Here is a 14,264-nt window from a genome sequence, read left to right as displayed (position 1 = left end):
CTGCCTCCCAAGTGCTGGGACTACAGGCGTGCGCCACCACGCCCGGCTTCTATTTATTATTTTTATGTGTATGAGTGTATGGCCTGAATGTATGTGAGTGCACCTGTGTCGTGCAATGCTGTGGAGGTCAGAAGAGGGCTTCAGATTCCCCTGGAATTGGAGTTAAGGATGGTTAGTAGCCATGTGGGTAGCTGGGACTCAAACCTGGGTCCTCTGCAAGAGCAGTCAGTGCTCTTAACCTCTGAGCCATCTCTCCAGTCCTACATTTTTTAAAACTAGTTTTTGTGCAAGGCTACTGCCATGGCTTGTTTGTGAGGTCAGAGGACAACTTGTGGAAGTTGGTTCTCATCTTCTACCATATGGATCCTGGGGATTGAACTCAAGATGGCAAATACCTTACTGGCCCTACATTTCACATTCATTTGAGAAACTTTAATCTCATGTTAATATGTTTATTTACTTGAGACAGGACCTTTTGTAACCCAGGCTGGTATGGAGCTCATTATGTAGCCAAAAATGACCTTGAAATTTGGATCCTCCTGCCTCTACCTCCTGAGTGCTGGAATTACAGGCATGCACCACTATACCTAGCTTATGTGGTGCTGGAGATCAAATCCAGGGCTTTGTAGACACTAGGCAAGAACTCTACCAACTGAGCTATAACCTAAACCCTTTTCATGATCATTTTAAAATATTTTATTTATTATTTTTATTTTATGTGTAGGAGTATATTGCCTGCATGTGTGTAAGTGCACCCATGTCGTGCAGTGCCTACAGAGGTCAGAGGAAGGTGTTGGATTCCTCTGGAACTGGAGTTATGCATGGTTGTTAGCCATTATGTGGGTGCTGGGAGTCAAACACTGAGTCCTTTACAAGAACAGCCAGTGCTCTTGTTTGCTGAGCTGTCTCTCCAGCCAAGAATGATCATTCTTTAAAATTATCTAAGATCAGTCTGTGGTAGAGTATATAACTATTTCAACAAACATTGTCATTAAAGGTCTTGATAAGTATTTTTTTAATTACATTCATTAGAGCTGGAAACAGTTCAGTAGTTAAGAGCATGTGGTATCGCTCTTTCAGAGAACTTGAGTTCAATTCTCAGCAACTATGCTGGGCTGCTCACAGCTGCCTGTAACTCCAGCTCCTGGGGAATCCAGCACCTGGCCTCTGTAGGCACCTGTACTCATGTGCACATACCCACACACAGACACACATATATACACATAATAAAAATTTTCTTAAATAAAAATTCTAAAATATTACATTTACTAATTGAAGGGAAGAGGGATATATGCCATGGTGTGTGTGGTTATCAGAGGACAACTTGTAGACGTTGACTCTCTCCTTCCACAGTGTGGGTCCTGAGGATCAAACCCAGGTCATTAGGCAGGTGGAGGCAGGAGGGTCAGATGTTCAAGATCATCCTCAGCTACCTAGGGAGTTCAAGGCCATCACAGGGTACTTGAGACAAATCAACAAAAAACCACAGAGAGAATCCCATCACCAGCATCCATCCAGAGCACTATTAAACCACAACTCCCACTGACCGAAGCCCCTGACAACCACTATTCTATTTCTTGACTATGAATTTGACCACTCTGGGTACCTCAGATTTACAGAATCATACAGTCCTTTTAAGTGTCCAAGGTTTATCCATGTTATAGTGTGCTTCAGAATTTCTCTCCAAGATTGAAGACTATTCCATTCTGTGTCTCCTCATTTGTTTACTCCTTCAACCCTTGATGGCCCCTGGGTTTGCTTTTGCTATATAGCTATTTTGAATAATGGTGATATAAACATGGGAATTCTCTCTGTCTCTGTCTCTCTCTTCCCAATTAAGGCCTTTTGTTTCACTTTGCTTTATGACATATTTTTTCTAAAGTTAAAGCAAAACTGAGCAGGAGGAATGAGGATTTGTCATGTGCCCCTCCTGTATAGCATCACTGTTATCAACCAGAGTGTTCCAGTGGTTATAATCCATAACTTACAGTGACATAAGCACTGACCAACATCCACAGCTTTCACGAGGACTTTTCTTTGATGAATGTTTTCTAAGATGGCCTAAGCAGAGTTAAGTATCCAAATGGTTATTAAATTGAATTAAAAATTTATTAATATATGGGGTTGGAGAGGTGGCTCAGCAGTTAAGAGCACTGGCTGCTCTTGCAGAGGACCCAGGTTTGGTTCCCAGCATCCACATGGCACCTAACAACCATTCCTGACTCCAGTTCCAGAGGATCCAACACCTCCTTCTAACTTCTAACTCCAGTTCCACGGGAATCTGAAGCCCTCTTCTGACCTCTGTGGCACTGCATGACATGTGTGCACTCACACAGATGCAGGCAATATACTCATACACATAAAATAAAATAATAAAATAAAATATTTAAAAATAAAATATTTAAAATTTTTTATTAATGTGGAGAATTAGAATTAATGTGAATTCTGATTCTGATTCTTTCTCAACTAAGTATACAAAAGATTTAAGACCGGTCCCACCCTCACCTCCCTTTGCTTTCCTGGGCTGCACAGCCTCTGGTGTCCTGGTGCCAGCATCTTTCCTGAATTAGTGTTACTCTCAGACTTCATCAGGGAAGTTTTTGTACAGTGGATGGTGGTTAATGCAGAAACTCACAACTTGTCAAAGTGCAGAGAAGAATGGCTCTGGAGTACTCAACCAAAAACAAGGTAGATACCTTTATCACACCCCTCTGCAAGGCTCAGGGACCATGATGGGAGAGGGAGCAGAAAGATTGTAAAAGACAGAGGTCTGGGAGGACCTAGGAAGAACAGTGCCTTCTTGACAAGACAGGACCAGTGCACTCATGACCTTGCAGCAGCTGTGGTCGCCTGAGCAAGACCTACACAAGATCAAGCCACTCAGCATTCTATCATGGAGCGGGAAGGAGTTCATGAGCTCCCATCCCTGACTGAGAAGCTATGGACAGTTCATGGTTTCTGGAGGAGGAAGAGTCAGTTTTCTTTAAGAGTGTGGTTCCTGGTAGGTCAACCACACTCTAGTGGATGGCCCAACACCCAGAAGTATATGAACAGCACAGATTAAAATTGATGAGTTACTAATTTTTTTAAAAAAAGGACATGAAGTTGGGTGGGTAGGGAAATGAGGGTGAATTTTGGAGGAGTTAAGGGGAGGTGTTGGGGTGAATTTGCTGAAGATATATGGCTCAGCAGTTAAGAGCACTGACTACTCTTGCAGAGGACCCAAGTTTGATTCCCAGCACCCACATGGCAGCTACAAACCGTCCTTAACTCCAGTTCCAGGGGAATCCGAAGCCCTCTTCTCACCTCTGTGGCATTGCATGACACGGGTGCACTCACATACATGCAGGCAATATACTCATACACATAAAATAAAAATAATAAATAAAATATTTTTTTTAATTTAAAAAAATATTTAAGACTATATTTAGAAGGCTGATGAGATGGTTCAATGGTAAAGATACTTGCCACCAAGCCTCATGACCTGCATTTGATCCCTGGCACCCATAGGGTGGAAGGAAAGAGCCAATTCCCTTGAGTTTTCCTTTGACCTCTACACCTGCACCATGGCGCCTGTGCATGCCCCTCTCCCGTTGCATACATACAGAAATACAATTTTAAATGTAATAAATTATGGAAATAATGTTTTCATTTAGTGAAGAAGTGTTAATATTTTAGTTGCTTAGTCTTGATTTTTTCCAGACTAAACTGTGACAATGCAGTCCTCAAAGAGAATTTGAAAGTGAAAACAGAAGAAATTAAAATGCTCAAGTCTGAAAATGCTGGTGAGTAATGTATTTAAGTGGGTCTTTAAAAATATTACGTATTTTGTGGGGAGTTTGTTTTGTTGTTTTTTTCGAGATAGTCTCATGTTGCAGCTAACCTGACCTCACTTTGTAGACCAGGCTGTCCCAAAACTCACAGAGAACTACCTGCCTTTGCCTCCCAAGTGCTGAGATTAAAGACATGCATCACCACACCTGGCTAAAATATTATGTTTAAAGATAATTTTATTTATTTATTTAAGTGTATTACACTTAACAATACAAAGTACTAGTATTTTGAAATAATATAATTTAAAGAAAATAAATGGAAGAAATGCATTACTTAGTTTTTTTCAAATAAGGAAAATTATCAAAGTGAAATCCATACAATATAAAATTAACCATTTGTTTTATTTTTTGTTGTTTTGGAGACAGGGTCTTCCTGTAGCCCCAGCTGGCTTAGAAATTCACAGAGATCCGTTTGTCTCTCCTGCCTCCCAAGTGTTAGGATTAAAAGTGTATGCCATCATGCCTGGCAATGTTAAAATGTTTTAATTGTTAAAAATGAGTCATGCAATGTCATTGACAACACTGTGTAATTTCCACTGTCATCTGCTTCCAAAGTATTTCCCGCACTCTGAAGCAGTTTCCTCCTTTCCCCCTTGACTCAGTTTCAATATAAAGCACTAGGCATGGGGGTGCAAAACCTGTAATCCCATCATTAGTGAGGCTGAAGCAAGAGGATTGCCATGAGTTTGAGGCCAGCACAAGCTCATAGTTCTAGGCTAACAAGGCTACAGACTGAGACCCTGTCTCAGAAATGCAAAATAAAGTGGTAGTAGAGCACGATGCTTGAGGAACCTAAGTTAAAATTGTGTGTGCACGCATGCGTGTGTGTGTATACTCACATATAAAATTTATGTGGTGCATATCCTCTATATAATGAAGCACCTTATGATGAAAGTTGGTATAAACTATGGTGCCATTAATTTTTCTTACACATTTTTAAGAGAAGATGCGAATCCTCCCTCCTCAGGAGAAGCTAAGTGACAGTTTGAAGGGAACAAAACCTCAATTCCCAAGTCGGATCCTGTAGCTGAGGAGGGGCTCTTTTGTGTGTATGTGTAACAGAACTGCGCACCTCTAAAATGAGATCTGGACACATAGATGTGTATGTGATGGGCTGTGGCACGCACAGAGCTGTTGCTTGTGTTGGATTAGCTCAGGGCAGAAGCTGCCAGAATCATAAGCCCTTGCCTTCTACCCTGACACTCACATGGCCGAACAGATACTTTCTGCTGTCTGGTAGATAGCAGGATCCCTGTCATTTTAATGTGGGCAGAGAATTTCTTATGAAAACTTTTAAAGATGTATTTTGTTAGTTTTACTTAGAGTTAAAATTTTTTTTAATGTGTATGAGTGTATTGCTTGCATGTATGTAAGTACACCCCTGTTATACAATGCCCGAGGAGGGCAGAAGAGGGCATCAGATCCCTTGGAACTGGAGTTACAGACAGTTATCTGCCATGTGGTGCTGGGAACCTAACCCAGGTCCTCTGCAAGTGTAACCTCTTAACCGCTGAGCCATCTCTCTAGTCTCTAGTTTTATTTTATGTGTGTGTGCCTGAATATGTGAACCATGTGCATGCAAGTGGAGGCCAGAAGGCATCAAGTCCCCTAGAATTGGAGTTTCAGATGGTTGTGAGCCGCCCAGTGTAGGTGCTGGGAACTGAATTCTGGTTCTCTGCAAGAGCAAGTGCTCTTAACTGCTGAGCCATCTCTCCAGCCTCATGAAAACTCTTAATAGAAATATCTGTAGAGTTAGGATAACTGGTACATTTGACATGAACACAGTATAGATTTCACTGCCCAGTCTTCTCACTGTCTACAGTCTCTGAATAATTTCCCTTACATATTTACTTTTTAAAAAAAAATCCTGGGACCGAAAATATGGCTCAGCAGTTAAGAGCACCTACTGGTCTTCCAGAGGACCCAAATCAGTTCCCAGTACCCACTTTGGGAGACTTAACGTTGCCTGTGGCTCGAGGGGGATCCAACCCCTCTGGCCTCCATGGGCACCTTCATTCACATGAACATATCCAATATCTGATGTGTGTGTTGCTTAGAAGAAATTAATGTATGATATTGGTGTAACTGGATAAGGAGGCTGCAGCTGGCCTTAGAACTAACATTGTCATGTGTGGCCCTTCCTAGTTTTGAATCAGCGGTACTTGGAGACACTCGCCATGCTTGATATCAAACAGCAGAAGATGGCTCAGGAAAACATGGGTCAGGACGAAAGCGGCTTTACAGAGGTATCAAGTCTTGAGGTATGTGTCTATGTATGAAAGCTGGAGTGGAGGGGCATTGCCTACTTTCCTTTCTTAGGCCAGGCAGAAACAAGGGCCTGGCCCAGCTGAGGAAGGAGTGCAGGACAAGGATGTGGAAGCTGGATTCAGAGGTCCTGGCCCAAACCTTGTTTTTCACTGTTTTTGTTTTGTTTTTGCTTTTAAACAGGGTTTCTTAGCCCTGGCAGCCTGGAACTCACTCAGTATATAGATGGCTGGCCTCATACTTGCATTGATCCTCTGCCTCAGCCTCCCAAGTACCGGCCTGAAAGCTTCCATTTTTATGTTGGGCCCTTCCAGGTCCGTGTTGTACTTCGCCTCTTTGGCAAGAAGTATTCTCAGGAGCAGGGACATGCAAAGGGAGACGGTACCACATACCACTGCATGCCCACTCAGTTCAACTGACAGCTATGTGCTGCACAGTTATCTCTGATGTGAGAAGGAATTCTTTTGAAATAGCCTATAGTAAAGGACCTGGGTTCTATGCCCAGCACCCACATGGTGGCTAACAACTGTGCATAAATCCAGTTCTAGGGGATTCGATACCCTCTTCTGACCTCCTTGGGGCATTGCACAACACAGATGCACTTAAATATATGCAAGCAATATGCTCATATATATATGTAGTCTAAGCTTCTTCATTTTGTTTTGAAGACAGGCTGGTGCTATATAAACCAGTCTGGCCTTGAACTTGGGATCCTCTTGCCTCAGATTTCTAAATGCTAGGATTATAGGTGTATGCCACCCTGCCTGGCTGGACAAAGTTTCATATGAAACTTTAAAATGTGTGTTACAATGTTACATAGACTGCTCTTGTTGAATTAAGTTTTTGGTATATGTTGGGAAAGTAAGTTGTGTCTAGCTGCTAAAATGGCTTCAAAATGAAAGTAAGGTTCTTACTCTTCCTCCACTGACAGTGGTCAACCAGGAGTGACCCTGTTTTCTTCACTCTGATTGATCCATAGTCAAGTTTTGAGGGACCAGGGTTACAGATAATTCCATAATAGTCATCAGCCCCAAAATATTTAAGAATACATGCATGATTACAGAGGAGGACTGCTTTCCTTGGGGACAGGTTAAAATTCACTGTTCGTTTCTGAGCACACCATCTCCTTGGAGGGAAGTGGACCTCAGAGTGAATGCTGGGCATAAGGGCCAAGCTCCACACAGGAATCTACACTGATGTTAGCTGATTAGGCTAATTCTGGCTGCACACTTAGTCAGAGATTGACGCCAGGATTAAAGGTTTCAGAGTGAGAAGAATGAAGGTAGAAGTTTTTGTTGCAAGTGATGACTTCTCATTTATGGTAATTCCCGCTTTGATCCTAAAATCGGTTTCCTTTCCACTTTCTATGGTCAGAGGCTTGAATAATGCTGTACTTGGCTGTGTGGGTGCCCTGTGTTTGTGTGCAGCCCAGGCAGCATGACCTTTGATAACAGAGGTAATGCTTTTGGTTTCAAGCTTGCAGTCCTCGGAGCCTGCCTGTGTCATGGTCCTGGAGGGAGCCCCTGCTCTTGTGCCAAAATGGCAGCATCTACTCGGAAGCTGGTTCTTCAGCTCAGACACAAGGTATTTATCACATCAGCAGGACAGCAGAAGCATTGGTTCTGTTTCTTTATTAATAGTAGAATAAATGGAGGTATCTACAACACTTTATTTCACCTTAGGAGTTATTGGTGTGGAACTTAGGCTTAGTTTTATGTTATAGCATTAACTTATATGCTATTCTTTTGTTTACCTGGTTCCAAAATACAAATAGCACATTGCATGATATCTGAAGTCATGTAAAGTTTTATGTTCATAATTAATATTTCCTAAATTCATATTTTCCTCATTTATGCATGGTCTGAAAAATCACTGTGTGATAGAGGGAAAAGGTGCGTTTATACCGACAATCACTAATATTAACACTGGTTACTGGAGAGGTGAACATAGAGCTTGTTTGAAAATGAAAGGAGCCCTTATGCTGCCTGACTAGGCATGCACTTCAACACTGTCATTTACTGTGTCTGTGGGCAGGATACATCTCAGTTTTCTCATATGTTAAAAGGAGGATAATCACTACCTTAGAGGGTTGCTGCAAGAATAAGGGAAATAGGGGGCTGGAGAGATGGCTGAGTGGTTAAGAGCACTGGCCATTCTTACAGAGGACCTGGGTTCTGTGCCCAGCACCCACACGGTGGCTAACAACTGTGCATAAATCTAGTTCTAGGAGATTCGATACCCTCTTCTGACCTCCTTGGGGCATTGCACAACACAGATGCACTTAAATATATCAAGCAATATGCTCATACATATAAACTAAAAATAAGAGACTACCAAAAAAGAATAAGGACAATAGACATGTAATGTTTAGCATGGGTGCGCCAGGTGTTTAATCTACTGAAAGCTTCCCTTATAATTGAACTTTAACAACAAATACGATTATTTTTGTAAACCAATTTGTGATTTGGTATAATTCTAAAAATGATTATTTATTCATTTATTTATTCAAGACAGGATCTTCTATGTAGCTCTGGCTGACCTTGAATTCACTATGTACAGCAGGCTGCCCTCAAACTCAGAGATCTACCTGCCTCTGTTGGGATTAAAGGTGTATGCCACAACACCAATCCTAAAATGTTTTACCTTATTTGAAGGTATGGAATTTAAAGCCTTTATACCACATAGGAAATCTAGCAGCCAAACGTTAACTATCCATTAAGAAAAGGATTAAAATTTCACTGGGCGTAGTGGTGCATGCCTTTAATCCCAGCACTTGGGAGGCAGAGGCAGGCAGATCTCTGTGAGTTCAAAGCTACCTTGGTCTACATAGTGAGTTCCAGGCCAGCTGGGGCTACAAAGAGACCCTGTCTCAAAAGAAAAAAAAATCATAGATTGGACTCAAGTTCAGTTATGAAAGGTATGAAAAGCTATTTGAGAGTATCATCTAAGGGGCCCAAGGCCAAATTGTAATGCAGCCTTTGGTATCCTCTCTTCTTTCTGGCTGTGCCCTTCTCCAGTGCAGGGCACATACAGGGCCGAGGTAGGGCAATGAGTTTCATGAGTTGGACTGGCAGGGTGTAGATAGACACAAGGAAAATTGCTGGCAATCCAGACCAGCATGCTGCTAGAATAGGCAGATACTGGTTTAAGCAGATGGACTTGGTAGAATACAGGCAGTGGACACAGAGACTGCAATATGTTAATCTGATTTAGGATTCAGGCAGGAATTATTCTGGTTTTGCCTCTGACACCTCCTAAATTTTCTTTCAAAACCAGCTGGAACTTTTGCAGAAGAGTAAAGAGGAAGCTCACATAATGGCAGATGCATTCAGAATTGCGTTTGAGCAACAATTAATGAGGAAAAATGACCAGGCACTAAGACTGGCCCAAGTGGATAAGATGGGTAAAAGAGCGGCAAGCTGGATCAGTGGGAAGTACCTTAAAGAGGACGGTAATGATGAGGCACGGGACAAGAACTGGGTGTCATTTTAGTTGGTTTTGGATATAATCAAAGTTGATGAAGCATGCTTAATCCAATGGGAAAGAGATATAGTTGAAATTTCACATGTAATTATTTAGAAAATTTAGCAATATGACCTGGCATCGTGGCATTCACCTTTAATCCCAGCACTCAGGAGCCAGAGGCAGGTGGATCTTTATGTGAGTCTACATAGCAAGTTCCAGGCCAGTCAGGGCAACATAATGAAATCAAAACTCAATTATCAGGCTGTGGAGATGGCTCATTGTATAAAGTGTTTTCTATGCAAGCCTGGTAACTAAGTGTGATCCCTAGGACCCACATAAAGGTGGAAGGTGAGAACTGACTCCACAGAGTTGTCCTCTGACCTCCACATGCACAGAAGCCATGGCATGCATGCCTATACATATATCATGCACACATAGATGCAATTTTTTTAAAAATTAGCATCTATGAAGCATCAAGCATGAGGGTACATGACTATTCAGACAACTCAGGAAGCTGAGGTAGAAATAGTGAAATTTTTATATGTTTCTGAGTGTTTTGCTTGCAGGCCAAAAGATGGGCATCTGGCTTTTGCCCTTTGCCACAGTTCCCCTCAAGACAGTGTGGTCTGAGCCCCAAGTACAGCAAGATCTCAGAGGTTTACTCTAAGGTCACTTGCAAGATAATTCCAAAAGCATTCTTGAAGTTTCCTTTGTGTAATTTCCAAATTTGTACTTTTTACTGTTGTGGGTTTTTTGTTGTTGTTGTTTTTAGTTTTTGATTTTTGAGACAGGGTCTCCTTATAGCCCAAGCTGGTCTGGCACTCACTATGGATGCCAGGCTGGCCTTGATCTCACAGAGATCTGCCTGTTTCTGACTCCTGAGTGCTGGGATTAAAGACATGTGCCATCTAGCCAAGCTACTGATGTTTTGTTTTTGAAACAGGGACTTACTACACAGCCCAGGCTGCCTTGAACTTACTATATAGCCCAAGCTGACATCACACTTTCAGTCCTCCAGCCTCTGCCTCCCAAGTGCTGGGATTATAATTTTGTGCCATCACAACAGGCTTTTTCTACAAATTATGTACTTTGTATAAGGGTCAGCATATATTAAGATGAGGATCTTGTGCAGGCTTTCCTGGCTCTAAGCCATTTGCATGGATTCAGAGGCTTCTGTGACCTGCTGAAACTTTGTCAGGCTTGTACTATGTTTTCAAATAATGTGGTTAGGGGATGTCATTTAAAATTGGGTAATTCCACATACAAACCTGGACTTCTGCTGCTCCTAAAGACTGTGATGACCTAGGGACACAGACTGTATTCCCACACAGCCACCAACTGATCACTGGGTTTTTCACAGGGGTCCTGGCACAAGCACGTGGCCCTGGCTCTGAAATCCATGCTTTCCCCCTACATTGTGCTGCAGGCTCACTGGTCTCTGGGTCTCACGAAAAGAACCACCTCTGGACTGATTTAGGAATTAAATTAGTCCTGGTTCACAGTCCTTTTACTGGAATTAACATCAGTATATTGTTCTCAGCTGGATTTTCCTGTGAAATTTTAGGATCTCCATCACAAAGGTGTAAGAAGACCTTAGGGCAGAAACTGCTGGATATATTCCCTTCAGAAAACAGTTCTAAGAGGGCTGAAGCCCAGGACAACCCACAAGAAGCCTTTAAGATACTGATAGATTTGGTTAGTACCTTTACCTTTGCTTTCTATTGGGGGCTGTGGTTCATGGGTCTCACAGGTTCAAAGCCATACTTGGCTTGTGTGCCCTTCTCTCCACTGGAGTACCACTCTCCACATTCAGCATCACCCCCCTGCCAGCTCTTTCCACTTCTACCCAGACTCCTTCTGTGCAGGTTTAAAGTTCCACCCCTGAAGAGGGGTTCAGTGGTCTGTATCTATGCATGTAATGTGGGGTAGGACTATTTGTTTTAATTTTTATTTTATATCTATGAATGTTTTTGCTGCATGTATGTAAGTACACTTGTGTGTGCAATGCTCAGAAGAGCAGGCCAGGAGAGGGAGTCAGATCTCCTAAAACTGGAGTTACTGATAGTTGTTAGCTGCCATGTGGGTGCTGGGAACCAAACCCAGGTCTACTGCAAAAGCAGCCAGCCCTTTTAACTGCTGAGTCACCTCTCCAGATCAAGGCAGGACTATTTAAGTGTTCAAGGCACTTACTGACACCCTTTAATCATTAGCACAACCTGGAGTCAGTCCTGTTACCCCTTCCACAGATGGTTTTACTAAATTAAGCACTGAATCGGGGGTTATGAGTGAACATACTTAACTACTTTTGTACAGCCAGGCCCCTGGCACATGCCTTCAATTCCAGCACTCTAGAGACAGAGGTAGGCAGAGCTCTGTGAGTTCAAGGCTAGCTGGGGCTACTGGGAGACCCTGTCTCAAAAAGGCCAAAAAACAAACAAAAAGACTTATTTATTTGTACATATATAAAAACAATCACTTCTCAGCCTTTTGGCTAAGTCAAGTGTAGTATCTGTTCTTATCAGTTTAATATCTGATATGTCCTCTATCGCAGGACAATATAGTAAATGGATTTTTGGAATTAGGAGTTAGACTAGGAGCTTGCTTGTTCACTTCACACATCGACCGGGTATTGCAGTACCTCCAGGAATGGTGCAGCCCCTCGGGGGTTTAAAAACAAAACAAAACAAAACAATACATATAAAAACAAGTTTAGGTATAATTAAATATTCTTTTAGAAATGAGTTCATGTTGATATTTTATATATATACCATTTTTACTCTCTAGATGATTTATGGGATTAATTAGAAGTAACACCAAATTGCTGTTTGTTTGTTTGTTTTTCTAATGTTTATTTGCTGTTGTGTATATGCATGATTGTGTGTATGGGCATGCTATAGTGACCATGTGGAGATCAGAGGAAAACTGTTGAAATCTGTTCTCTTCTTCCACCTTTATGAGTTTCAAAGATCGAACTCAGGTTATGAAGCTTGCATGGCAAATGTTTTACTCCCCAAGACATCTTGCTGGCCCACCTTTAAAAATAAAAACAAACACCAATCCCAGGGCCGGAGAGATAGCTCAGCAGTTAGTGGTACTGCTCTTGTAGAGTTCAGTTCCCAGAACTCATATAAAGCAGCTCATAGCCACCTGTTAACTCCAGCTCCAAAAATCTGATGTAGTCTTCTGACTGCCAAAGGCATCCACACATATGTGGAATACACACACACGCACGCACACGCATGCACGCACGCACACAAATTTTAACAAATAACAAATAAAGGTGCCTACTACTAATTCTGACAACTTGAGTTCAATCCCTTGACCTATGTGGTGGAAGCAGAGAACCAACTCCAGCAAGTTGTCCTCTGATGGCCACATACGCTCTACATCATGTACTTGCCCATACACATACATAAACATGCATACAAAATAAATTTTAAAGTCTGGCCAGGCATGGTAGCACACACCTTTAGTCCCAGCACTCGGGAGGCAGAGGCAAGCAAATGCTGTGAGTTCAAGGCCAGCCTGGTCTCCATAGTGAGTTCCAGGCCAGCTGGGGCTGTAGGGAGACCCTGTCTCAAAAAGACCAAAAAAAAGAGTAACTTAAAAATTTTCCATAGCATGTGATTCAAGATTATTCTGAAATGCAGTGCTCCTTCCTGTCTCTGCATACATTCTGCGACTAACGGGTACATTTTTAACTTCTGTGCACACAGCTGAATGATAAAGAAGAAGCTTTGGCTCATCAAAGAAAGGTTAGTTACATGCTGGCTCGGGCACTGGAAGACAAAGACACTGCCTCAGGAGAGAATAAAGAAAAAAATCCTGCAAAAGAGAATTTCCCACGTAAAAATGCTTGGGAGAAAACCTCAGAACTCTCTGTTTTGCATGATCCAGCACATCCCAATATCCAAATTTTTGACTTTGACCCTGTGGGCTGCATTTGTTCAGTTCAGCAAACACAAATACAGTCAAACTGCTTAAGAACTCTTAAAAGATCCTATTCTCTGCCAGCAAGTATATTTTGAAGATAAACCAGTTGAAGTAAGAATTAGAGTTATTAAAAAAATCAAGAAATTTTTTGAAGCTGGAGATGTGGCCAAGAGACAGGGCACTTGCTTATTATGCGTGAGGCCCTGGGTTTGATGCCCAGCATTGCAAAGAGACTTTGAAAAGTACATTGGATGTTGTGGAGGTTCATACTGTAAATCCCAACACCTAAGGCAGGAGCATTGTTCTAAATCTCAGGGCAAGCTGGATTATAGTGAAAAAAAAGAAAGGAAAAGGATTATCTTAATGTTGATAATATTAAGAAATTGAGCCAGGTGTGGTGGTGCACACCTTTAATTCCAGCACTTAGGAGGCAGAGGCAGACAGAGATCTCTGTAAGATCAAGGCTAGCCTGGTCTACACAGTGATTTCCAAATTTCCAGGCCAGCTGGGACTTACAGGAAGCCCCTGTCTCAAAAAACTTAAAAAAAAAAAAGAAAAAGAAATAGAAAAAGAAATTGTTTGCTTTCTAGATGTTTAAAAAATTTATTAACATTGGGGCTGGAGAGACGGTTTGGTGGTTAAGAGCACTGGCTGCTCTTGCAGAGGACCTGGGTTCAATTCCCAGCACCCACATGGCAGCTAATAACTAAACTCCAGTTCTGGGAAATCCAGTGCCCTCTTCTGATGTCTGTGGGCATTCCATGACAC

General features: G+C 42.0%; 1 protein-coding gene and 1 non-coding gene across 4 annotated transcripts in view; both read left to right on the top strand.

Moving 5' to 3' along the window:
* The window catches only part of Ccdc125 (coiled-coil domain containing 125), a 36,316-nt gene extending 22,316 nt beyond the window's left edge, over positions 1-14,000 (top strand). For 2 of the 3 annotated variants that reach the window (XM_008838844.3, XM_029566323.1), the window contains 6 exons: positions 3,703-3,785; positions 5,979-6,094; positions 7,575-7,682; positions 9,375-9,549; positions 11,128-11,258; positions 13,280-14,000. In XM_008838844.3, coding sequence (XP_008837066.1) covers positions 3,703-3,785; positions 5,979-6,094; positions 7,575-7,682; positions 9,375-9,549; positions 11,128-11,258; positions 13,280-13,591 — 925 coding nt within the window. In that variant the 3' untranslated portion in view covers positions 13,592-14,000. The remainder of the gene's footprint in view (positions 1-3,702; positions 3,786-5,978; positions 6,095-7,574; positions 7,683-9,374; positions 9,550-11,127; positions 11,259-13,279) is intronic. The other variant, XM_029566322.1, reaches the window with a different exon arrangement.
* LOC115071359 lies at positions 12,035-12,223 on the top strand. The gene has a single exon (XR_003850447.1). It is a non-coding gene; the product is annotated as a U2 spliceosomal RNA (small nuclear RNA).
* Positions 14,001-14,264: the final 264 nt, after the last annotated feature.

The sequence above is a fragment of the Nannospalax galili genome, unplaced genomic scaffold (genome assembly GCF_000622305.1).
Source record: "Nannospalax galili isolate Female #2095 unplaced genomic scaffold, S.galili_v1.0 scaffold518, whole genome shotgun sequence".
Classification (NCBI taxonomy): domain Eukaryota; kingdom Metazoa; phylum Chordata; class Mammalia; order Rodentia; family Spalacidae; genus Nannospalax; species Nannospalax galili.
This window is presented reverse-complemented; position numbering and strand designations above follow the sequence as displayed.